Here is a 27,211-nt window from a genome sequence, read left to right on the forward strand (position 1 = left end):
AAAGGCAGCAATAAAAATCCAGTTAAAGATCAAGTCGTCCGACAGAAAAAAAACGTTTGGGAACTGCTGGTGTAGCCTTCAGCCGCTCGACACAGGCCAGACCACGCTGAATGTGTTTCCAATAGTCCAACCTTCCACATTATTTATTTGTATTTGATTTGACTTATAAACTGCTTAATCAAAGAGCTCCTTAAGTGCTGTACATAATAAAATTATAGATAATGCAGGTAAAATCCTCAAAACAATTAAAGGCAAGTATATACAAAATAAAGTATCATTAAAACACAGATAAAATCAGTAAAACTTTAAAAATGAATATATGTAACTAAATTATATGCCTGGGTAGGATCAGTAGCGTAGTGACAAATTCAGAAGTGCAGGGTCCCTTCATGGTAGTCACAGCCACGCCTCTCCCTCTTTTTTTGTTGCTAAATTGAGAATGAAATCCTTGGTAATGCCTTCTCCCGCAACATCTCTAGGAGTGAATAAGCATGAAATAGGAAAGTGTTAGCTACTGAAAAGAGTCTTCTCAGTGGCTGACTCACCTCCTTTCACTTTGATTGGCTCCAATCAGCAGGAAATAATGAAGCACATCAGAAAACTCTTCTCAGTGGCTAACCCCCCCCCTTTCATGCTCCTTTTGGCTCATAGGATTCTGGAGACACAGTGACCCTGCTGGGACCCTGCTCCCAAAAATGTAAGGGATCTAAGACCCCCTGAGACCCTGGACGACTACACTACTGGGTAGGATTGCTGAAACAAAAAATCTTTCAGCAGATGTCTATAACGATATAGTAAGGGTGCCTGCCTAATGTCAATAGGCAGGGAGTTTGATGGCAGAAGTGCTGCCACACTAAAAGATCAACTCCTCGCAAATGTGGAACGGACATTATGTGGCCCTTGCAAGTTCTGTAGATTGAAGCAGTCAAAGAGGCATGCATGGCACAAGGCAATCCCCGTAAGTTAAGAACCAATTATTGCAGCCTAGGCTCAGTGGTCAAAAAGGCCTTGGATTTTATCACCCAGCCAATGGTGTGTCTGAACCTGTTTTTCCTCTTTGGGCAGAGCTTTCTGAGCCTCATGTTTGTCCACAAAATACTTATGAATCTCTTTGAAATTGCATTTCTCCAGTCGCTTGATTTTCTTCCTCTCCTCCGGCGTCATCTCCTATGGAAAAGCAAGGAGGCAGAACTTTAAGCTGTCACACGAGGAAATAAGGCTCATTGATAGGATAGCAGCCATGGGCATAAGCTGCCATGAAACTTAACTAACATCTGCCTTTACTAACTGGGAATGCTAATTTGCTGCGCCATGCAGGTTCACGTGTCTGTCTAGCTCAGGACTGTCCACATGGGCTGGTAGGGGCTCCAACAGAACCTCCACATTAGAGGTAAGTACCAGATGGCCTTGCACACCATCTTCATTCTCTGCTGGTCAGATTCCTGGAGGTATCTGACCGATCACTGCCAGGAACAGAATACTTTGCTCTGATACAGCAGGATTGCTCTAACATTCTTAACCTGAGCATTTCAGGTGGCACCTTACGGCTGACTCAAGGTTTTAAAGTGCTTGCCAGAAACTGGCCTCAGAATAACAGAAAAATACATGTCTAGAATGTCAGTCAAATGCAAGTACTTTCTCATACTCATTTCTGATGGTTGCAACATCAAAATGATGTGGATCTTTAGTTCCTGTTCCTAGAAGCTTCCCTGCACCTCTTTCTAAAGTGCTAGTTAATATTTTATTTATTTAATTCCATTTCCGCTTTCCATAAAATATCTTGAAGCAATTTCACAGTAAAAACCATCAACAAAAAAAACCCCAACTGCATATATACACACAATTAAAAAGAATGCTGGGAAAAACAGAAGAGAGTAGAAAAAGAGGAAGGCCAAACAAGGGATGGATTGATTCCATAAAGGAAGCCACAGGCCTGAACTTACAAGATCTGAACAGGGTGGTTCACGACAGATGCTGTTGGAGGTTGCTGATTCATAGGGTCGCCATAAGTCGTAATGGACTTGAAGGCACATAGCAACAACAATGTATATCTATTCTTGAAGAGTTAAAATTGGGCTCCTTCGGTGGATGGGATCAATGAAGACATTGGCTGTAGGGCGATTTTGTCTAGGATATGCTAACATGAGTAGAAAAAGAGGAAGGCCAAACAAGAGATGGACTGATTCCATAAAGGAAGCCACAGACCTGAACTTACAAGACCTGAACAGGGTGGTTCATGACAGATGCTCTTGGAGGTCACTGATTCATAGGGTCGCCATAAGTCGTAATGGACTTGAAGGCATATAACAACAAAAAGAATTTCATATATATAAAAAAATTCAAATCCAATACAGATACAGACTGGGATAAAGAGCTCCACTTCAAGGGCTTGTTCAGCCTTTATGGGCATTTTAATGTTATAAGCAACCTGCATGGACAATGACTAGGAACCCAGGAAGGTGCCTTAAACTGAGTCAGCCCGTTGGCCCATCTAGCCCAGTACTGCCTACACTGGCTGGCAGCAACTGTGCAGGAATATAGTCAAGGGACATTTTCAGCCCTCCCTAGAGATGCCATTTGGGACTGAACCTTCTGCACACAAAACAGATGCTCTGCTACTGAACCATGGCCCTTCCCCTTAGAAAGCCACCTGCACACACACAGGAAATACCTTTGTCCAGTCGTTGAAGAAATTGTTCTTGAAAATCTCCTTGGTTGTGTAATCATGATCCAGCATCTTGGCATAGAACGTGGCTACCTCCTCAGTGGCTGGGCTCAGTTTCATAGCCTTGCCTGGAAGAACAAACAGCTCCCCAGTAGGAAGCAAAGTAACTGTTTCAGCCGTTTTGTCTTGTTTATGGGTTGTAAAATGGTTGGTTTTTGTTCTAGAGACGGTTCTGACCAAGAGGGTCAGAAATTCCACCCCAGGAAATTGAACCTTAAGGGAAAGACCCCAGGAACAGAAGAACCTCCACAATGAAAGGGCTGGAAAATGTTTCACTGTTAAGTATTGGCTTGGGTAGCAGGGAAATCCTATCAACTAGCTTTAGCTAGGTTTTATTTATTTAGAAATTTATTCAGAATAATTTAGAAACCACTTAAAACAAAAATCAGCAAAATTTTAAAATAAAATATGGAAGCTTATTTATACATCTGGGTGGACTTGCTGATATAAAAAAAGGTTTCAGCAAGGGGGCCTGCCTGATGTCAATAGGCAGGGCTTTCCAAAGCACAGGTGCTGCCACACTAAAAGAGGCTTCCGTTGGGTATCTGGTTGTCTACTGTGAGAACAGAGTGCTGGACCAGATGTGCTTTTGGCCTGACCCAACAGGCTTTCCTTAAGTTCCTTACAGATGTGGGATAAACACCATAATGGCGCTTGTAAAAGTGCAAGTACTGCAGACCAAATTGGTCAAACGCGCATATATGGGGCAAAGCTATCCTTCAAGTAAATTGGTTTCTTCCTTGTAGTTAACTGTTCAGACTGTTTTCAGATTTTGGCCTTACAGAAACTTTTGCTAAAAGCTCAGTTTGGGACTCTGAAGGGATCCTAACATGCTTCTGCATTCTACAGGGATTATAAAATAGGATAACGGGATAGTGTATACCCCCCCCCCCAAATACAGTCCTGAGCACAAATCTCCCTGAATGCACAATAAAAAGGATGCCTAGAGTGGCTGTAACTTCCAGCGATTAAAGGGGCCGTTTAGTGGAGACAGTCAAAGAATAAAGATATAAATTTGGTAGACATGGAGGAGACCAAAGGAGGAGGGTCTGGGGTGTCTGGTTTTCTCTCCTCTCTGCCCCCCCTCTACAGACATGTGGTCACACCCAATCATGAGTGAACTGCTCTTCCCACACACACACACCCCACTCAATACATTGGGTCTTGGGGTAACCCTACTCAGCCTCTCCTTACACAGCCTCTCTTTCTATCTTTCATACAAATTAAAGACACACGCACACACACCATTGTAATAAAAGCTGACACAATCGGGCAGCGGTTCATAGGGTGTCGCGAAGTACGGTCCTTTGTGCTCCAGCTGCTGCCATTTCACACCATCCTCACGCTTCTCCTCTTCCCACCTTGTGAGATGAAAAGATGCAAGAGTAAAGCTCACCCTAGGGCTTCCAAAGGCTCCACAGATGGAGCCGCTATTTTATTTATTAATGAAATACAGACCCTGCTGGTAAAGTGTCAGATGGGACAACAATTGGTGGTTGATACAGAGGCCTGGTGCATTAATACAGAGGTCTTGTGCAAGACCAATATTTACCTATACTGCAGTTAGGAACATAGGAATCTGGCTTATATTGGGTCAGGCCTATGGTCTATCTAGCTCAGCACTGTCCACACTGACTGGCAGACTCTCCAGGATTTCAAGGAGGGAGTTTCTCCCAGCCCTACCTGGGGAAGCTGGGGATTGAACCTGGGGCCTTCTGCATGCAAGACAGGTGCTCTACCATGGAGCTATGGCTCTCCCCCATATTTCGACACAGGTCTTGCACAAGATCTCTATATCTACTTTAAAAAAAAGTCCTGATGCGCATACTGCTATTATATTCTCAGAGGTAATCCCCCACATGTACTGCGTGGAAATCTTGAGAACAGCTCCTCCTAACCAGGTTGTTGACATTTGCACATGCCTCCAGCGTGCGGCAAGTGGTGGGAAAATGCAGGGCAGTATCATTTGGGCTGCTGAAGAAAAATGGTTGAGCTCAGGCGAGGAGCAAGCGGAAGTAGTGATCGGGACCACCCACCGACACCACCACATATATGGTCCACCAAAAAAAGTGCACTAACAAGCTTCCATGCAAGTGGTGACTCTGGACGCAGAACAGTTTTTTGTTTTTACTTAACAGTAAGAGGAAATCAGGATCAGATGTAAACAAGCGTAGAGGCTGTCAACATCATTGTCACGTGGACAGTGTGAAAGACATGTCCAAGAGCAGTATCGATTCCATAAGGAAACTCTGTCTGAAATCACCCCTAATCTTTATTACTAAGTATATTTATACTCCACTTTTCCACAAGGAGAGGACGCAAAGTGGTGTATATGGGGGGTTCCCATGTGGTCATCCATCCGAGCACTGACCAGACCCCGACCTGCTGAGTTTGGGCAAAGTGGTGGCCTCATGTGCCTTCAGATGCCCTGAGACACTGCAAACCCTGGAATCTTCCATTTGCAGTAATCATTTTAAATGATATTTATTTATTTATCTAACAAAATGTGTATACTGCTTAATTGTAAATAAAACCTCTAAGCAGTTTACAAAAAAAATAAAATATACATTAAAACTGTCAATAAAAATCAGTGTTAAAAACAAGTTTATATAAAGCAAAATGAATAAAATCAACATTTAAAAGTATACATTCTAAGTTAAATTACAGATTAAAATACACATCAGGTTTACACATCCAGATTCACCATTGAGCTGGACTGACTGATCTTATTATACATGCATATGTAGACAGGCACCTACTACTTTGACATTTCATTGCCTGCTGAAAATGTTTCTGTTCTGTCAAGTATTTTTAGAGAATTAATTTGATAGATGCTATTGGAAGTCGCCGATTCATAGGGTCGCCATAAGTCATAATCGACTTGAAGGCACATAACAACAAACAACAATTTGATTCAATGTTGGTCTACAGTCAGTCATTTGCTCTGCATTTTATGATTTCATGCATTTTATGATATTCTGATTATTTTATTGTACACCCCCATGATGCTTTTTGTGCTGAGTTGGTGGTTTAATAAACACTGTCATAAAACTAAATACCTATTAAAATACTTTTAAAAGCATATTAGTTGCACGATTCAAGTAAAATAGACCTTAGACCCCAAAACTTCAGAACCTGCTTTATTTCTAAAGCTTCATTACATCAGACCAGTAACCTGTCTTAAAACCTTTGTCTTAGAAGCTAAATACGAGGCTTGCTAGAAAGTTTCCTCACCACCAACCCCCCAAAAAGCATTATTATTGCAAATTTATTGTTGTTGTTAGAATTGATTACCCGCCCTTCATCCTGAGGTCCCAGGGCGAGTTGCAACAATTTAAAATACAGCATTAAAAACTATTAAAATCACGACGTCTCAAAAAATAAGGTGGGTCCTAAAAATATACGTCTCAGGTATCCAAGGCCAGGGTAAAGAATTATTTATTATTTTTATTATTAATGCAAATCTCTCTCATACCTGACCGCAGAGGTCTTCACATTCTTGCACAGTGCATAAAGCCGCATGAAACTAAGTGTCAGGAAGCCGCAGAGCGAGGCTGCAGCAGGCTGGGCTTGAAATGGGCAGATTGCCCTTTTAGCCAGTGTAAGTCCATGCTTAAGCATTCCAGGAGCCCAGTCATGTCAAACTGCAACGCCTGATCCTGCTACAGCTCTGTTAAGAAGACATGCCGGACACAGACAGACGGCCACAAGGCAACAGCTGTGTGACTCCAGTTTGACCTTCCACCTGGAAATGCTTTCATCTCACTCCAACCCCCTTTAACTAGGGATTACAAAAGCAGCTAAAATTAAACACATTTGTTCCAAGCACATTTTCAAAACATCAAAGCCACACACGCTAAAACCCACTGAGGAAAACAATGCACTTTACTTAAAACAAGCATGTTCTGATCAGCAGTTTTGATTACCCACAATGCCAGAGCACTGAGGGAGCATGGGAAATGTAGTCCCAGCACTCACCATCCACCTCTCATCATGTGATTCAAGCAAATTGGTCGCTAGACAACCATTTGCTCTAATCAAGAGTTGGTTGTGCCCACTTAAAGACACAGGGCCTATATTAGATGTTATTCCTGGTTTCCAAGTTTTCAGTGGGACAGGCTACCCCAGTCTATCTCCAGCTGTTTTTGACTACAACTCCCAGCTAGGGTTTAATAGCAAATGCAGACAATACCATACTACTAGCAGAAACCAGTAATGATTTGAAACGAATGCTGATCAAAGTTAAAAAGGAAAGCATCTGATTGTCCTGATGCGCAACCTATACTCTGCACAAGAGGCTACTGTAAGGACAGAATATGGAGAAACCCATGGGTTCCCCATCGGAAAGGGTGTGAGACGGGTGTATTTTATCACCCTATTTGTTTAATCTGTATGCAGAACATATCATACAGAAAGCAGGATTGGACCAAGATGAAGGAGGTGTGAAAACTGGAGGGGGAAGTATCAATAATTTAAGATATGCAGATAATACCATACTACTAGCAGAAGCCAGTAATGATTTGAAACGAATGCTGATCAAAGTTAAAGAAGAAAGCGCAAAAGCAGGACTACAGCTGAATGTCAAAAAGACTAAAGTAATGACAACAGAAGATTTATGTAACTTTACAGTTGACAATGAGGACATTGAACTTGTCAAGGATTATCAATACCTTGGCACAGTCATTAACCAAAATTGAGACAATAGTCAAGAAATCAGAAGAAGGGTAGGACTGGGGAGGATAGTTGTGAGAGAATTAGAAAAGGTCCTCAAATGCAAAGATGTATCACCGAACAGGAAAGTCACGATCATCCAGACCATGGTATTCCCGATCTCTATGTATGGATGTGAAAGTTGGACAGTGAAAAAAGCGGGTAAGAGAAAAATCAACGCATTTGAAATGTGGTGTTGGAGGAGAGCTTTGCGCATACCATACTTTGCGAAAAAGACAAATAATTGGATGTTGGAACAAATTAAACCAGAACTATCACTAGAAGCTAAAATGATGAAATTGAGGTTATCATACTTTGGACACATCATGAGAAGACATGATTCACTAGAAAAGACAGTACTGCTGGGGAAAACGGAAGGGAGTAGAAAAAGAGGAAGGCCAAACAAGAGATGGATCGATTCCATAAAGGAAGCCACAGACCTGAACTTACAAGATCTGAACAGGGTGGTTCATGACAGATGCTCTTGGAGGTCGCTGATTCATAGGGTCGCCATAAGTCTTAATCAACTTGAAGGCACAGAACAACAACAAATGGAAGAAAACTTGGCAAAAAAAAAGTGAGAACTCTTGCATTCTTATTAAAATAAATGGCCTAATCTCAATAGAGGTCTTAGAAAATATTTAACTGGGATACTCTATGTAACTAACTTTGCAGGATGCTTACTCAGAAGTAATTACCACTGGGTCCAGTGAGGCTTTCTCTCAAGTAAATGTCCACAGAATTTCAGCCCCAGCCTAACAAACCACCCATTCAAAACTTCCAGATCTAAAACTACAAATATGTACAATGCACTCTACGTGGGGCTGCCTTTGAAGACGGTTCGGAAACTGCAGCTGGTGCAAAATGCAGTGGCCAGATTGGTAACAGGGACTAGACAGTCCGAACATATAAAACCAATTCTGGCTGCTTGCATTGGCTGCCTGTATGTTTCCGAGCTCGATTCAAGGTGCTGGTTTTAACCTATAAAGCCTTACAGGGCTTGGGACCACAATACCTAACGGAATGCATCTCCCGATACAAACCTACCCATACACTATGCTCAACATCTAAGGCCCTCCTCCGGGTGCCTACTCCGAGGGAAGCTCGGAGGGTGGCAACAAGAGAGAGGGCCTTCTCAGTGGTGGCCCCCAAATTATGGAATTATCCGTATGACGAGGTGCGCCTGGCGCCATCATTATCTTTTCGGCGACAGGTCAAGACTTTCCTCTTCTCCCAGGCATTTTTGCATGTGTTTCTAAATTCTTTTAAATTTTTTAAATTGTGTTTAAAAGATGTGTTTTAAATTTGTATATTTGTTTTTAATATTTTTAGTTACTGTAAACCGCTCAGAGATCTTGAGCTATGGGGCGGTATACGAATACAATCAATCAATCAATCAATAAAGTGGTGTGTGTATTGTTTAAAAAAACACTAATAATAATAATTCAAGATGTTGCAGTCTGTAAAACAACTGATGCACTTCTATGAAATATGAGAACATGAAAATGCATACCTTATGGTGACACCTAGTGGGTAAACAGATTTTAGCCATAACAGTACAGTACAAAACACAGCAGAGTGGGAGGATCTTTTGCTCAGAGGTGTATTGCTAGCCACAGGCAATGGCTATCTTTTAAAGGGAGCATCTGGTCCTCATTGAAAATACAGATGAAGTTTCAGTGCAATGGTGAAAAAAACTGGAAATCACAGAACTCTCTAATCAAATATAGACTTTTAAAAAGATATCAAGAATGCCAATGCAGTTTTATAGCGCTTGGGGGCAGTATATATGTGATAGTTCACTCAAGCATTTCTTGCACATCCTGATAAGAATTCCATAAAAATATCAGAGAATATATGCAACATGTATTCAAAGGGACAGCTAAGTATTTGATGTTATACAAGGAAGGCTGAACCACACATTTCTAACACAGGCATAAATATACTGCTAACTCTGCAACCAAGGGAACTCTGGAACTTGTCTCTAGTGCCAAGGCTTTGCAAAGTAATGTTCCTCTGAGCATGTGTAGATTGGAGAGCCAGCTCCCTCATGTAAAATAAGAGGAATGACTCCAGAGGGCAACTAGGGATAGCTGGCTGCCTTCCAAAAATATTCCCTTCTGCTTCCCCACCTATCTGTTCTCGAAAAGTAGCCGAGCATCTCAAATTGCAAGAATCACAGTGGATTTAATGTCCAAGTTTGAATTAAATGTTTTTAAAGCCTTTAAAGGTAATGACAAGAATACCTATCCCACCTGCCTCTCCCCCACCCAACCTCCAAGCCCAGCAAGCCTGAAGCCAGAATCTCCCTGCCACCATGGGATATAGCTGGCATGGGATAGCACCAAAATGCACACCTTGCTCCCTGAATACTCACCTGTCATCCCCTTGCACCCCCCAATTAATTATTCTAGACATTGCCTATATAATCGGGTGGGGGTTGCCAGGCTGGAGGCGGCTTGAACCCTGGCCTCTCTTCTTTTGGAATGAAATTGACTGCCTTCAAGTCGATCCCGACTTATGGCAACCCTACGAATAGGGTTTTCATGGTAAACAGAATTCAGAGGTTGTTTTACCATTGCCTCCCTCTGAGGCTGAGAGGCAGTAACTGGCCCAGGGTCACCCAGTGAGCTTCATGGCTGTGTGGGGATTCGAACCCTGGTCTCCCAGGTCATAGTCCAGCACTCTTAACCACTATGCCACAGCGTCTCTCTCTTTTGGAATAACACTGTGCAAAGACACCAACCCAAATGCAACACCTACCACTTCCACTTGTCCTCCTTTTCTTTCCCCTTCTCCTCCTCCTCCTCCTCCTCCTCTTTCTTCTTCTTCTTCTTCACACCTCGTTGGTCCTCTTCCTTTCCTCTCCTCTTCCGGGAGCCCCCCGTGCCCCCAGCTGCTGAGGCGGCTCCTTTGCTCCTGTTCCTGTTGGCCTTCTGCTCTCCCAAGTCATCCTCTGGGGCCTCTTCTTCCTTTTGGCTTGCCTTCCTTTTTGCAGGCTTTCGCTCTTCAGGGCCGCAGCCCGCCCTGCTTCCAAAGGGCAACCCAAGCTCTGGTCCACCACCTGCCGCCTCCTCTTCCGTGTACATCCTTCCGGGCATTTCCTCCCTGACACCTTCTCTTTCCACCCCACACTCTCTATCCGACTCTTGCTCGGTCTTCACCTCACTCTTCTTCCAAGAGGCCTTTCTTTCTGCTGAGGCTTCTCCCTCCTCCTCCTCCTCCTCCTCCTCCTCTTCCTCTTCCCTTCTGCTCTTCTTCTCCCTCTTCACCTTCTTCTTAAGTCCTTGTACTCCATTTAAGTTCTCCTGCTGCAGAGTCCTCATTTTGCTGTGGCTTCTTAGCCTTTCCTCCTGTGTTTCCTGGCCAGCTTCCTTCGCCTTCAGTTTGACACCAGAAACTTTCTTTTTCTTCATTCTTTCCTCCACTGTTGTGCTGTCCGTTTCTGAACAGGGCGATGCGTTCTTTGCCTGCTGTTTGGTAACCTGTCAAACAAAAAAGGGAGAAAATATTTACAATTAGCATGCTTGTGCAAACATCCTGCAACTGTACTGCATCAGCCTTTGGAAGGAAAATTCACCACACATACATTTCTGGTCCTTAGGACCCTCAAAGGTAGGCTTCAAGTGTACGGGCAAATTTTTATTTATTTATTATTTGATTTATATCCCACCTTTCCTCCCAGAAGGATTTTAAAAAACCATGCACGATTTGGAGAAAGATATTTTCTAATTATCCTAATTATGGTTAGCACAAACCATATTTGGATGTGATGTCAGAAATGGGCCAATTACTTAAATTGTCTTTTTTTAAAGATATTTTCCTTGATCTCTCACTAGAACTCAATGAAACTGATGGAAAGCACTCTCAAGGCAATAGAACATTACTTTCTCACACAATGCATAATTATAATTACTTTGCTGCCATGTTGGAGACGTAGTGTTGGACACTACCTTAGATATCTTTAGAAAGATGTACAGCCATGATCATGGCTATATAATTAGTCAAAAGCTCATCTCATGGAGCATGGTGTGTACCGGTCATGAAAGCCATTATGGAACCTCTAAATCCACAGACAGTGTATCTCTGAACATTCAAGAACATCTCTCTCTTGAAGGCTACTGCCTTCAAGCCCTGCTGAAGCATCTGGTTAGCCACTATGGGAAAAAGGATGGTGGACTAGATGGGCTTTTAAAATTTCATCCACCAGGATTCTTGCTATGTTGTTATTGCAATATTTGATATAGACTTAAAAGCTGAGTAGGAAGAGGAATGCAGGATTCCCTGTGAGTAAATATGAGACATAAGAGTTCTGCATGCAACTGACTCTGCCTATGACTTGTTGTTGTTGTTATGTGCCTTCAGGTTGATTACCACTTATGGCGACCCTATGAATCAGTGACCTCCAACAGCATCTGTCGTGAACCACCCTGTTCAGATCTTGTAAGTTCAGGCCTGTGGCTTCCTTTATGGAATTAATCCATCTCTTGTTTGGCCTTCCTCTTTTTCTACTCCCTTCCGTTTTCCCCAGCAGTACTGTCTTTTCTAGTGAATCATGTTTTCTCATGATGTGTCCAAAGTATGATAACCTCAGTTTCATCATTTTAGCTTCTAGTGACAGTTCTGGTTTAATTTGTTCTAACACCCAATTATTTGTCTTTTTTGCAGTCCATGGTATACGCAAAGCTCTCCTCCAGCACCACATTTCAAATGAGTTGATTTTTCTCTTATCCGCCTTTTTCACTGTCCAACTTTCACATCCATACATAGAGATCGGAAATACCATGGCCTGAATGATCCTGACTCGGGTGTTCAGTGATACATCTTTGCATTTGAGGACCTTTTCTAGTTCTCTCACAGCTGCCCTCCCCAATCCTACCGTTCTTCTGATTTCTTGACTATTGTCTCCATTTTGGTTAATGACTGTGCCGAGGTATTGATAATCCTTGACAAGTTCAATGTCCTCATTGTCAATTGTAAAGTTACATAAATCGTCTGTCATTACTTTAGTCTTTTTGACGTTCAGCTGTAGTCCTGCTTTTGTGCTTTCCTCTAACTTTCATCAGCATTCATTTCAAATCATTCCTGGTTTCTGCTAGTATTATTATTATTATATTATATTATATTTATTAGTCGCCCATTTGGCTGGTTATCCAGCCACTCTGGGCGACGTACAAGAAAAATACATAAAACATTAAAACATTAAAATTTAAAATACCAACAGTAAAACTTAACCCATCCCAAAGGCCTGCCTGAAAAGCCAGGTCTTCAAAGTCTGGCGGAAGTATGGCCAAACAAGAGATGGATTGATTCCATAAAGGAAGCCACAGACCTGAATTTACAAGCTCTGAACAGGGTGGTTCGTGACAGATGTTCTTGGAGGTCGCTGATTCATAGGGTCGCCATAAGTCGTAGTCGACTTGGAGGCACATAACAACAACAACATTTGTACTTATCAACACCTTCAAGCTAACTATTTGCTGCGAACCTGCCCTACTTATAGGTTGCCCATGGGTATCTGGTTGACCACTGTGAGAACAGGATGCTGGACTAGATGGGCCACTGGCCTGATCCAGCAGGCTTTTCTTCCATGCTTAACAGCACAATCCTATAGTACCCAGTAGAAGTAAGTCCTACTGAGTTTATTCATTTATTTATTTTCAAGTTCAATAGGACTTACTCCCAAGTAAGTGTCTATTGGAATGCAGTTTATGTATTAATCTTGTACAACGTGTGAAATGCGGTTGTACAAATTCCACAGTACTTACTGCCTTATTTTCATTACTGGTGGCACACAGACTGTCTTCTGTTTCCAGCCTAATGTTCTTTGCCACAGGCTCTGCTCTAAAATGCAAACACAGCACACAAGACCTTCAGGCTGGCTTATAAAAAGTCTGCTGCATCTCCCTGTGAGGTTCCAAATCAGTGTTAGGCAAGCAACCTTTCACATATCTGAAAGCTCTTGCAATGCCAACTAATGTGATATAGTAAACAAAGCAGTGAGCATGGAAGTGCTGGGTTCAAATCCCTGCTCCACTATGAAAAATCCACACTGCCCAGGGCTCTTTAAGACTACAAGAGGCTTGCCTAGGAACAAACCTCACTGATTAGAGGTAACTAGGAAAGTGGTTAACTGCAAACCTGGCCTAGGCATGGCTGCAATAGTTCCATCTCCTTCATAGCCCAAAATCCACTATGCCCCAACAACAATGAACCTCCCTCACCAAGAGTCACGAAGATGCTGCCCAAATCTTCTTCTAATTTGAGAGAGATGGGGCTTTATCAAGGGGTAGGGAGATGAGCAATTAGCCGTTCAGTCAATAGGAAACACTATGCAATTTGGCTTTTATTAATTTAGTACCCAGAATGCAATAGCGAGCATTGCTACAGTGCTAGGACAACTATGTCACTAATTTCTTTTGACACACTCTGTCTTAACAAGGGACCTGTGAGTTCTTAATTTTTGAAATAAAACTAGACCAAAAGGAGTCAACATGTTGCCTTCCACATGTTGTTGGAATCCAATTCCCATCAACCCCGGCCAGCATGGTCAATGGCCAGGGATGATGGGAGTTGTACAACAAGGACAGCACGTGGGCTACTAGCCATGATTAACTATGTCCTACGTTTGCTGTCAGAAGCAATATGTCCCTTAAATACAAGTGGCAAGAGCTCAAGTTGCACTCAGCTCTTGTTTACACTTGCTGGCTTCCCACAAGCATTTGGTTGGCCACTGTGAGGGCAGGATGCTGGACTAAATGGGCCTTTGGCCTGATCCAGCAAAGATCTTACATAAGAACATAAGAAGAGCCTGCTGGATCAGGCCAGTGGCCCATCTAGTCCAGCATCCTGTTCTCACAGTGGCCAACCAGGTGCCTGGGGGAAGCCCGCAAGCAGGACCCGAGTGCAAGAACACTCTCCCCTCCTGAGGCTTCCGGCAACTGGTTTTCAGAAGCATGCTGCCTCTGACTAGGGTGGCACAGCACAGCCATCACAGCTAGTAGCCATTGATAGCCCTGTCCTCCATGAATTTGTCTAATCTTCTTTTAAAGCCATCCAAGCTGGTGGCCATTACTGCGTCTTGTGGGAGCAAATTCCATAGTTTAACTATGCGCTGAGTAAAGAAGTACTTCCTTTTGTCTGTCCTGAATCTTCCAACATTCAGCTTCTTTGAATGTCCACGAGTTCTAGTATTATGAGAGAGGGAGAAGAACTTTTCTCTATCCACTTTCTCAATGCCATGCATAATTTTATACACTTCTATCATGTCTCCTCTGACCCGCCTTTTCTCTAAACTAAAAAGCCCCAAATGCTGTAACCTTTCCTCATAAGGGAGTCGCTCCATCCCCTTGATCATTCTGGTTGCCCTCTTCTGAACCTTTTCCAACTCTATCATATCCTTTTTGAGATGAGGCGACCAGAACTGTACACAGTATTCCAAATGCGGCCGCACCAGAGATTTATACAATGGCATTATGATATCGGCTGTTTTATTTTCAATACCTTTCCTAATTATTGCTAGCATGGAATTTGCCTTTTTCACAGCTGCCGCACACTGGGTCGACATTTTCATTGTGCTGTCCACTACAACCCCGAGGTCTCTCTCCTGGTCGGTCACCGCCAGTTCAGACCCCATGAGCGTATATGTGAAATTAAGATTTTTTGCTCCAATATGCATAATTTTACACTTGTTTATATTGAATTGCATTTGCCATTTTTCTGCCCATTCACTCAGTTTGGAGAGGTCTTTTGGAGCTCTTCGCAATCCCTTTTTGTTTTAACAACCCTGAACAATTTAGTGTCATCAGCAAACTTGGCCACTTCACTGCTCACGCCTAATTCTAGGCCATTAATGAACAAGTTGAAAAGTACAGGTCCCAATACCGATCCTTGAGGGACTCCACTTTCTACAGCCCTCCATTGGGAGAACTGTCCGTTTATTCCTACTCTCTGCTTTCTGCTTCTTAACCAATTTCTTATCCACAAGAGGACCTCTCCTCTTATTCCATGACTGCTAAGCTTCCTCAGAAGCCTTTGGTGAGGTACCTTGTCAAACGCTTTTTGAAAGTCTAAGTACACTATGTCCACTGGATCACCTCTATCTATATGCTTGTTGACACTCTCAAAGAATTCTAATAGGTTACTGAGACAGGACTTTCCCTTGCAGAAGCCATGCTGGCTCTGCTTCAGCAAGGCTTGTTCTTCTATGTGCTTAGTTAATCTAGCTTTAATCATACTTTCTACCAGTTTTCCAGGGACAGAAGTTAAGCTAACTGGCCTGTAATTTCCGGGATCCCCTCTGGATCCCTTTTTGAAGATTGGCGTTACATTTGCCACTTTCCAGTCCTTATGTTCTTATGCCTAGTCAAGACAAACAATTGATTTTCATACCTTTAAAGGGAGATCTTACATTTGCTTCTTTTTCTCAGTGTGCTTCTGTATAATCAGAGATTTTTTACACAAGGCACAACCCTGGTCTAACTAATCTGCTAGAGTTTCCTTCATTACCGTCTTAGAACAGATACAAACAGCAGACACAACTTAATAACACCGCTCCTCTCTTAAATGCACCATGCCTGAGGAAGATACCTGTGTAAATCAAAAGCCTTCACTCTGCTCGGGCTTCATAAACCTGTTGTGTGACTCTCCTTTGCTGCATGTCCACAAACCACTTTTATTTTTTTAAAGGCATCTCTCTAAGGGTTTATGCCATTCGGGGGGGGGGGTTGTGGCATCACTCACTCACTCCTGAAAGTTCTTATCATGACCTTACCTCAGATGAAAAACATCATGGGCGTTACACTCCACAAAGTCCATGGCACTCTGGAGGTCTCTGGAAAACAGAAGAATTCAAACTGTCCCTGTGATACATAAATATATCAAAGTTTTCACACTGGGCCACAGCGCAGCCTTCACCAGCCTGGGGCTGATGGGAATTGTAGTCCAAAACATCTGGAGGGCACCAGGTTGGCAAAGGCAGCCAGTGCCCAACTGCCTCCAGCATTACTGGCACACAGAACAAGGGAATTCTAGAAGGGGTACCCAGCCGCCCACATTCCCTTCCATTGTACTTGTTACTGTGGAGGTGGGGGGATTGTCACTATTTTCATGGATGAACTCTTGCTAGCGTTGCTGGGAGCCTGCAGTCAAGAGTGATGGTGGGAGAAGGGAGAACATGGTGGTTGTCTAGCAAGCACCACTTCCCTGTTCTTTGGGCCTAGCCAACTCCCAACCTGTTTCCTTCTATCCACGGAATGGCTGGTTTGGAACCACCCGCAGTTACCCAGAAAGTAAGATACTAGTGAAAACATCTATATCCAGGAAAGCAACCCCTTGGATCAGTCCAGAGTTTTCACCCCTGCCTTTCCCCTCTTCTCAGATTCCTGGGGAATTCTATGAATTCCAGGTACATTCCAGGTGCCTGGCGACAAGGCCCTTCCTTTAAGAGTGACTTCAGGCAGAAACTTGCTCTTCACTGAAATGCTGATTTTTATCATCAGCTAGCATGTGCCATAGAATCATAGATTAGTAGAGTTTGAAGGGGCCTATAAGGCCATCAAGTCCAAGCCCCTTGATTATGACCCTGCTCCAAGTTTCCCTCTCCTCCTGATGTTACGCAGGTTGCTGTTAAGGATCAAGGGCTTCTTCATTCTGGCATCCTATCTGCAAAATGCTCATGGGCCCTCTTGACTCTTCTTCTCAGAAAGGTCCAAGATGTGGGTGTGATTTAACCAAATCTAAAAGGCTTTTTGACTTGAATGCATTATACTGCTGCCATTTCTCTCTGTTACACTATAGGTGGTGGTTGTTGCTATTATTAATTATCGTCATCAATGTCCCATATAGCTGGTTGCCCATTTAATTCCAAGCCAGGTTTGAGGTCCTTGTCTTAAATACAAAGTCCTCAACACCTTAGGTCCAGAGTACCTTAGGGACCACCTGAACCCTTATATCCCAGCTCGATCACTGACATCATCTGCGAGAGTGTTGTTGGTAGTTAACGATGGAAAGTTCTGTCAATTTCATTTCTCTCAGTTCCTCATTTTTCCAATCTTAAATTCAGTTTTCCACATTTCTGCAGCAATTTGCTTATTGTCATGAAAATTCTCAGCATTTTAGTGCTAATTTCTCCTAATGAGCGAATTTCAAAGGATGGTTGTGTTTCGGTTCTCATATTGTTTCAGAAAGTGTGAATTTGATAAATTCTGCTTGAAATGCAAAATGCATCTAATTTCTTGCCCATCCCTATTGGTTGTCGTCCAAGTTGGTGAGGCTTATTTGGTATCCACTCAAAACCAAGCCTTCAGTGTCATTGGCTGTTGAGCCTTGGCTCTCCCTGAAGGAGCAGGGAGAGGAGAGGCATGAGTTTCAGGCGCCTCAGCTGCCAGAAGGCGCGGAAGGCCCAGGAGTTGTTGTGTCTGCTCTGCACCTTGGGGGGGGGGGCAGTGAGCCTGAACTCCAGCCAGTTCCCATGGGTGGCGAGAGCTCCGAAGAGGAGAGTGCGCCGCCTCCAGTTGCTCCCGAGGACCCATCAGGGGACGCCCCAGAGATCGTGCCAACTCCTCCCTTGCCAAGCAGTTCCCAGGACGCTTCCAGCGTGACGCCCCCTCCTGACCTTGAGCCTGCAGCCCAAGAGCAGGTGTCTTCCAATGAGCCATTGGAAACACGCCCCCCTTCGCCTCACGCCCGCCGCCATGACAAACGGACAGGGCAGAGACAGGACTTGCGAAGGAGTCAGAGATTACGATCAAAAACGTTCCCTACTTAAGCTGGCAGCTCACAGAGGGGAGTCGCTGAGTCAACTTCCTTTACACGCTGCAGAGCATGTCTACAGTGCAGATAGGGATTTCTAGTGAGTAAGGCAGGTTTCTATATGAAGCACAATGTCTTTGATGTATCCATTACTTTAATAAAGCAAGATTTAATTGCACCCGCGTCTCCGTCTCGTGGTTCCAGCTCTGGATGGGACATTGGCCCAGCCCTGTGGAATGCTCTACCAATAGAGATTCAGCAGGCACTTTCTGTTTTAGCCTTTAAAGGTTTGCTGAAAACTTCTCTGCTGCCAGGCTTATGCAGACAGTTAAGAAAACATCTTCCGTAATAGTCAGCTGATTATCTGTGATTTTAATTTTTTTATGCGGTTTTTATTGAACAGATATAACTGTTGTGGCTCACTTTAGTATTTTTTATGAAACTGCAGTATACAAATATTTTCATGAATGAATAAATAAGTATATCAGACATGATTGCCACTTTGATCTGAGGCCAGAGTAATCAGAAGAATAATTTCTTCTTCCATATGAATCTACCCATTTATTAAGATCTGCCCTGATTTGGGTCTCCACAACAACTGAAGTATAGCAGGGGATTAACAAGGACGGGGCCTTTTCCAGGGTGGCACCAAAGTTGGAAAAATCTCTCCCTAGGGAGGAACATGCTGCTCCTTCCCTGCCAGCCCTCTCTGCATAGTAAGTTCAGTGTAATATTTTGTGCCTGAGGGCATTTGTGATTCTCTAGTCCACTGAAATGGGATTGTTTTAAAGGTGCTGAATCTATATTTATTTCATTGCTGATTTTATTTATTGCATGCTTTGTTACATTATGGGATCCTCATCCCTTTTTCCTTCTGTGTCTTTTAGATTTGCAAGCCTGAGGAAGGATCTTGTTTGGGACTGCTTGGCTGAAGACCAGGATAAAATCGTTTCAAATAAACAATAAATAAATGTTTTTAATATGCATTCTCTAAGTTTATCATAAGCCACATTTACTACCACTACTACATTTCTATCCCACCTTTTCTCCAAGGAGCTCAAGTAGCATACATGTTTCTCCTCCTCTCCATTGAACTTGTCAAGGATTATCAATACCTCGGCACAGTCATTAACCAAAATGGAGACAATAGTCCAGAAATCAGAAGAAGGCTAGGACTGGGGAGGGCAACTATGAGAGAACTAGAAAAGGTCCTCAAATGCAAAGATGTATAACTGAACACTAAAGTCAGGATCATTCAGACCATGGTATTTCCGATCTCTATGTATGGATGTGAAAGTTGGACAGTGCAGAAAGCGGGTAAGAGAAAAATCAACTCATTTGAAATGGCGTGCTGGAGGAGAGCTTTGCACATACCATGGACTGCGAAAAAGACAAACAATTGAATATTAGAACAAATTAAACCAGAACTGTCACTAGAAGCTAAAATGATGAAACTGAGGTTATCATACTTTGGACACATCATGAGAACACATGATTCATTAGAAAAGACAATAATGCTGGGGAAAACAGAAGGGAGTACAAAAAGAGGAAGGCCAAACAAGAGATGGATTAATTCCATAAAGGAAGCCACAGACCTGAATTTACAAGATCTGAACAGGGTGGTTCACGACAGATGCTGTTGGAGGTCGCTGATTCATAGGGTTGCCATAAGTCGTAGTCGACTTGAAGGCAGTCCATTTCCATTTTCAATACATCTTAAGGCAGTATATAAATCAAATTTGCAAGAAAATTTTCTTTCGCCAATAAACCTTTTGAATAAACTAAGACAATTAAGACTTGAAATTCCAAACGTAGTCGTTGCTTTAACGTTGTTCTGCACCATACCAGTAATGGTGGCTCAAGCAGAAAGCTCTTTCAGTTGTCTTTCTAGAATAAAAGATGTGTTAAGGTCTACAATGGCCCAAAACCAATTGGCAGATTTAGGCTTACTGTCAGTTGAGGCTGAATTAGTGAGAAAATGTGATTTTTCTGAAGTTATTTATTTGCACATCACAAAGCTCTTAAAGCTCCACTGATATAAATATGATACAGTAAATTTTGTAAAATGCAGCTTTCCTGAAGCAATTGTTTTTTAAAAATATAGTTTTTTATGAATAAAGTTGCAATTTGGGAATTTTGAGTACAATTTTATTTTATTATGATAAAGTATATATTTAAAAAATTTAATTCTTTAATTACAAAAGGTTAAATGGCCTACATATATATTTTAACAAAAAAATATAATTTATTTTTAAAAATATTTCTAACTGTAGTTTCTCTTAGTTTTCAAATAAACAAGATCTCGTCAAAATTATAAAAATGTAAAAATTTAACATTCTAGTGAAAAAGAAAAAACAGTTGCATTTTGTGAGTAGTTAATTTTAACTATGCTGCATTATACGAGTATTGCAATTTGTGAAAAGTTGCAATTTGTGAGGTTGCATTTTGCGAGTATTTACTGCAATGTGAATTATAATAATGTGTGATATATGTGATTTTGATTGACTTTTTTATATGTTCTTTAAATTTTATTTTTATATGTTCTTTAAGAATAAATGTTTTCTTTTCGTATTCCAGGTTTCATTTCTGTATCAGGCAAGACATATTTGTTTTTTGTTTAATATAATACATGTGATTTTAATTTACTTTTTTTAAAAAAATGTTCTTTAAATTTTTTAATATGTTCGTTAAGAATAAATGTTTTCTTTTCCTATTCCATGTTTCATTTGTATACCAGGCAGGGCATATTTGGCTTGTTTTGCACATCAATACAAATCCCGTGTAAAGTTTTTTAGCCGGTCCACCCTTGCTGGGGGATCCAAACCCACTTTCGGTGGCCCTGCTGAAGGCACATGAGGCCAGCACCCTGCTGAAGCTAAGCAGGGTCAGGTCTGGTCAGTGCCTGGATGGGAGACCGCCTGGGAACCATATGTAAGCCGCCTTGGGTTTCTATCATGAAAAAAAAGGTGGGGTATAAATGTAATAAATAAATAAATAAATAATAAATAGCATTTGTATTAATGACTTGGATGAGGAGGTGCAGGAGATGCTTATCAAATTTGCAGATGATACAACACTGGGAGGGATAGCCAATACCTTGGAAGAGGGGGGGGAATTCAAAGGGATCTTGATAGGCTGGAGCATTGGGTTGAAAACAATAGAATGAAATTTAACAGGGATAAGTGCAAAATTCTACACCTAGGGAAAAGAAACCAAATGCACAGTTATAAGATGGAGGATACTTGGATCAGCAATGCCACATGCAAGAAGGATCTTGGGATTGTTGTTGATCACAAGCAAATGCTATTTTAGCCTGCATTAACAGAAGTATAGTTTCCAAATCATGTGAAGTACTAGTTTCCCTCTATTCGGTACTGGTTAGGCCTCATCTTGAGCACTGTGTCTGATTCTAGCCACTGCACTTTAAGAAGGATGCAGACAAACTGGAAAAGGTTCAGGGGAGGGCAACAAGGATGATCAGGGGACTGGAAACAAAGCCCTATGAGGAGAGACTGAAATAACTGGGCATGTTTAGTCTGGAGAAGAGAAAACTGAGGGGAGATACAATAGTACTCTTCAAGTATTTGAAAGGTTGCCACACAGAGGAGGGCCGGGATCTCTTCTCAATCGTACCAGAGTGCAGGGCACGGAATAATGTTGCCCACTATTTTGAGTGAACATCAGAAAAAAGGTCCTGTTAGAGCGATATGACAATGGAACAATGACCCAGGGAGGTGGTGGGCTCTCCAACACTGGAGGCTTTCCAGAGGTAGCTGGACAGGCACCTGCCAGGTATGCTTTAAATTGGATTCCTGCATTGAGCAGGGGGTTGGACTTGATGGCCTGATAGGCCCCTTCCAACTCTACTATTCTATGATTTCTCTGTGTTTTATTGAGAATTATTTTATGCATTTTTAATAGTTTTGTGGATTTTAGCTGTGTTTTAACCTATAACTTTTATTATGTACACCAGTTAGAGACCTTTGCGATTAAGAGGTCTACAAATCTTTCTAAATAAAAAAATAAAATAGAGGATGGTCCTCTGGCAGCCCTTCAAATTAGAGAATTGTCCTCTGTAAAGTAGGGCAATCCCTGCTCCCCCGTGGTTCACTGGTTGCAGTCATTTATTTTATGCTTGGCTTTAACTGCTGATCCTGCCTCCTTGATTAATTGTTTTAATATTGTTGCTTTTACGTAATTGCAATTTTAAAGAAATGAAAATGTAGACTGGTAATGATGTATTGGTTTGCCTTTTGTTGTTGTTGTCATGTTGTGAGCCACTTTGTTGTTTTTTCACATAGATGTGCCCAAACAAATTGAAATCATGAATAAAGGCTGCAAACCAGAAGGGTGAGTATAAATGTTTCAATTATTAAAAATAAAATAAAAAGATCAACAAGATAGGGTTGTATGCAATGTTAAGTCATTCTCAGAGGTCCATTGATTTCAATGCATCTACTCTTGAGTAAAATTCATTTAGATACAACCCACAAACACTAAAAAAACACCTAAAAATGTATAGGAATCTACTTCCTAGAGGGCAGCAAAACGCCTTTCATCCAGAGGAGCACAGTCCATATTATCATATAAAACTGCTTAATCTGGACCAAGATAAGAGATATAACTTTTTGTGTGTTTTTGGTTTTGTTTGAAAGGAGCCAGGCTGGCAGGCCGGCATCATCCTGAGTGCTTAAAGCAGGCTTCCAATTTTACTAGTATGAATGAGATACAGAGACTGTTCCGCATACGTTCTTTAACAAATGAGTCAATTAATACGGGTCAAGCTCTAGAAGCTAGCAAAGAGGATTTCAAAACCGATTGAACTATGTAATTAAACACTAAGTTGACTTAATTGGGGATTAATCCCAGCCCTTGCAGTTGTTCCTGCTGTACTATCATCCCAACAGTTTGCACAATCAACATCCTCAAGGAAACAAATACTGCAGACTCCTACATCCATGAAACTCCCTGGGTGACCTTGGGCCAGTCACTGCCTCTCAGCCTCAGAAGGAGGCAATGGTAAACCCCCTCTGAAAACTGCTTACCATGAAAATCCTATTCGTAGGGTCGCCATAAGTTGGAATCGACTTGAAGGCAGTCCAGCTTCATTTGTAGACAAGCGGGCACTGAAGATTGAGGGGGAAATGACCAAGCTCTGGCAAGAGCAATATATTCTTCTGGAACCCCATTGTCAGTAAAATACATGCTGGCAGGACACTCTTAAATTACCAAAACCATGATACCATTTCCCCGACAGACATTATTTGGGCAAGCCTCTCTTAAGAATCAGAATATGAATGGGGAATCGAATCTGTGCAAGGAAAAACTCAAAGATGCGCTTCGCCTTGCCATATTTACAAATAAATGGACAAATGTAAAGGGAGCAGGTATCATAAACTTTGTGATATAACAACACCCCAACCAGTTTTTTTTTACAGAAGCCTTAACAGAAGAGAACAGACATACTGCAGAGTTTATCAGCTGTAAAATAGGTAAAGCCCTGCAGAAGATTGGGAGTGGTAAAGTGAAGAGTGTGTTGCCTGACTCTTTAAGAGACATGCCTTACCTGTAGGGGAAACGCCCCTTCCCTCTGTTGCAACTGCCTAGGACAGGTTGGAAGCTTTCCCTAAGTCGGTGTGGCAAGGCCTAGTTCTCTCTGCTAGGCTTAGTTGCTCTTCTGTTTACTCTGAATAAATACAACCACTGAAGTTCTCCTGACTCCTGCTGCTTCCTGGTATTAGGGCAGACCTGATGCATAAGAACATAAGAAGAGCCTGCTGGATCAGGCCAGTGGCCCATCTAGTCCGGCATCCTGTTCTCACAGTGGCCAACCAGGTGCCCAGGGGAAGCCCGCAAGCAGGACCCGAGTGCAAGAACACTCTCCCCTCCTGAGGCTTCCGGCAACTGGTTTTCAGAAGCATGCTGCCTCTGACTAGGGTGGCAGAGCACAGCCATCATGGCTAGTAGCCATTGATAGCCCTGTCCTCCATGAATTTGTCTAATCTTTTAAAGCCATCCAAGCTGGTGGCCATTACTGCATCTTGTGGGAGCAAATTCCATAGTTTAACTATGCGCTGAGTAAAGAAGTACTTCCTTTTGTCTGTCCTGAATCTTCCAACATTCAGCTTCTTTGAATGTCCACGAGTTCTAGTATTATGAGAGAGGGAGAAGAACTTTTCTCTATCCACTTTCTCAATGCCATGCATAATTTTATACACTTCTATCATGTCTCCTCTGACCCGCCTTTTCTCTAAACTAAAAAGCCCCAAATGCTGCAACCTTTCCTCATAAGGGAGTCGCTCCATCCCCTTGATCATTCTGGTTGCCCTCTTCTGAACCTTTTCCAACTCTATAATATCCTTTTTGAGATGAGGCGACCAGAACTGTACACAGTATTCCAAATGCCGCAGCACCATAGATTTATACAACGGCATTATGATATCGGCTGTTTTATTTTCAATACCTTTCCTAATTATCGCTAGCATGGAATTTGCCTTTTTCACAGCTGCCACACTCTGGGTCGACATTTTCATCATGCTGTCCACTACAACCCCAAGGTCTCTCTCCTGGTCCGTCACCACCAGTTCAGACCCCATGAGCGTATATGTGAAATTCAGATTTTTTGCTCCAATATGCATAATTTTACACTTGTTTATATTGAATTGCATTTGCCATTTTTCCGCCCATTCACTCAGTTTGGAGAGGTCTTTTTGGAGCTCTTCGCAATCCCTTTTTGTTTTAACAACCCTGAACAATTTAGTGTCGTCAGCAAACTTGGCCACTTCACTGCTCACTCCTAATTCTAGGTCATTAATGAACAAGTTGAAAAGTACAAGCCCCAATACCGATCCTTGAGGGACTCCACTTTCTACAGCCCTCCATTGGGAGAACTGTCCGTTTATTCCTACTCTCTGCTTTCTGCTTCTTAACCAATTCCTTATCCACAAGAGGACCTCTCCTCTTATTCCATGACTGCTAAGCTTCCTCAGAAGCCTTTGGTGAGGTACCTTGTCAAACGCTTTTTGAAAGTCTAAGTACACTATGTCCACTGGATCACCTCTATCTATATGCTTGTTGACACTCTCAAAGAATTCTAATAGATTACTGAGACAGGACTTTCCCTTGCAGAAGCCATGCTGGCTCTGCTTCAGCAAGGCTTGTTCTATGTGCTTAGTTAATCTAGCTTTAATAATACTTTCTACCAGTTTTCCAGGGACAGAAGTTAAGCTAACTGGCCTGTAATTTCCGGGATCCCCTCTGGATCCCTTTTTGAAGATTGGCGTTACATTTGCCACTTTCCAGTCCTCAGGCACGGAGGAGGACCCGAGGGACAAGTTACATATTTTAGTTAGCAGATCAGCAATTTCACATTTGAGTTCTTTGAGAACTCTCGGGTGGATGCCATCCGGGCCCGGTGATTTGTCAGTTTTTATATTGTCCATTAAGCCTAGAACTTCCTCTCTCGTTACCACTATTTGTCTCAGTTCCTCAGAATCCCTTCCTGCAAATGTTAGTTCAGGTTCAGGGATCTGCCCTATATCTTCCACTGTGAAGACAGATGCAAAGAATTCATTTAGCTTCTCTGCAATCTCCTTATCGTTCTTTAGTACACCTTTGACTCCCTTATCATCCAAGGGTCCAATCGCAAGGTTTCTTCACACAGCGAGTACCCTTTCCCAAACCCACTGGATACTGCATGGTGTCAGCCGTGTGCCTGTGCCTTCAATAACCCAGAAGCATTTCTAACCGAGAGTCTGCAGTTGTTGCTGAAGCTGCAAGATGAGTGCTTTCAAGCTTCTTTCTGAGCTGTGTTTCACTGGAAATTTGGGGGAGAACTGGAGAAGGTGTGAGCAAAAACTTCTACTCTACCTTACTGTCTCCAATGCATATGACAAACCAGAAGAATGTAAGATTGTGATTCTTCTGCAATGCATTGGTGGCAAGGGGATGGGTGTTCATTTACTCTTTGGTTTTCTTTGCAAGATTCCACCAACGCTGCCTCTGGAAAATTCTGCAAATTACTTGGGAAGATAGACTAACTAATGTTAGTGTATTGGAAGAAGCAAAGACCACCAGCGTTGAAACAATGATCCTTCAACATCAACTTCACTGGACCGGCCATGTTGTTCAAATGCCTGATCACCGTCTTCCAAAGCAGCTACTCTACTCCCAACTTAAGGATGGAAAACAGAATATCGGCAGACAGCAAAAGAGGTTTAAAGATGTTCTTAAAAAATAAGCTGCTGAGAAGTCTTGGCCCATGAGAGGCCCAAATGGAGGTCGGCTATTATCAAAGGTGCTACGGACTTCAAAGAAATACGAATACAGGACGAATCAGACACACGAGCTAAGTGGAAGGCACATCAAACAACTCATCGCGACCATCTTCCATCTGGAAACCTATGTCCTCACTGTGGGAGGTTGCGTGGATCTAGGATTGGCCTTCACAGTCACTTATGGACTCACTGTTAAAGACTTTATTTTGGAAGACAATCTTACTCGGTCACGAGTGATTGCCAATGATGATAAATGGTGACAAGGGACTAGAGAGCTACAACAACATGTAAACTGTGTATGCAGATCCAGCCAATGAAACCTTGGAAGAAGCCTTAAAAGCTTTTAAACAGTATTGTGAGCTTAGGGAGGGAAATGATGTTTGAACAGTATCAGTTCTGGCAACGCAAGTTTAACGAAGCAGAAGAGATTGATAGTTTTGTCACGCAATTGAGATGCAAAGTGCAAGACTGTGAGGTTGAAGCCTCAGAGGATGTAACGACAGGAGACAATATTGTTTTTAGTATCCCTGATTGCAAGTTAAAAAAAGAAACTGCTTAAGCACCCAGATCTCACACTTGCTCAAGCAATAGATATTAGCAGAGCTCAAGCCCTTATGTCTACTAGTTTTTTTTATACAGAAGCCTTGCAGCAGGAAAGAACAGACATACTGCAGAGTCTATCAATTGTAAAATATGTAAAGCCCTACTGAAGACTGAGAGGGGCAAAGTATTTGCTTTGCTGACTGAC

At 42.3% G+C, this 27,211-nt stretch overlaps 1 protein-coding gene across 12 annotated transcripts in view; it reads right to left on the reverse strand.

Annotated features, from left to right (window-relative positions):
* The window catches only part of TOP1MT (DNA topoisomerase I mitochondrial), a 61,893-nt gene that overhangs the window by 15,221 nt on the left and 19,461 nt on the right, over positions 1-27,211 (reverse strand). For 9 of the 12 annotated variants that reach the window (XM_061607079.1, XM_061607075.1, XM_061607077.1 and 6 more), the window contains exons 7-12: positions 16,209-16,268; positions 13,204-13,279; positions 10,199-10,920; positions 3,971-4,086; positions 2,672-2,793; positions 1,045-1,167 (exon numbers count right to left, since the gene is read on the reverse strand). In XM_061607079.1, coding sequence (XP_061463063.1) covers positions 1,045-1,167; positions 2,672-2,793; positions 3,971-4,086; positions 10,199-10,920; positions 13,204-13,279; positions 16,209-16,268 — 1,219 coding nt within the window. Of the gene's footprint in view, positions 1-1,044; positions 1,168-2,671; positions 2,794-3,970; positions 4,087-6,200; positions 6,586-10,198; positions 10,921-13,203; positions 13,280-16,208; positions 16,269-27,211 lie in introns of those variants that run through there. The other 3 variants (XM_061607080.1, XM_061607082.1, XM_061607081.1) reach the window with 3 other exon arrangements.

Source organism: Rhineura floridana, chromosome 1, assembly GCF_030035675.1.
Source record: "Rhineura floridana isolate rRhiFlo1 chromosome 1, rRhiFlo1.hap2, whole genome shotgun sequence".
Taxonomy (NCBI): Eukaryota; Metazoa; Chordata; class Lepidosauria; order Squamata; family Rhineuridae; genus Rhineura; species Rhineura floridana.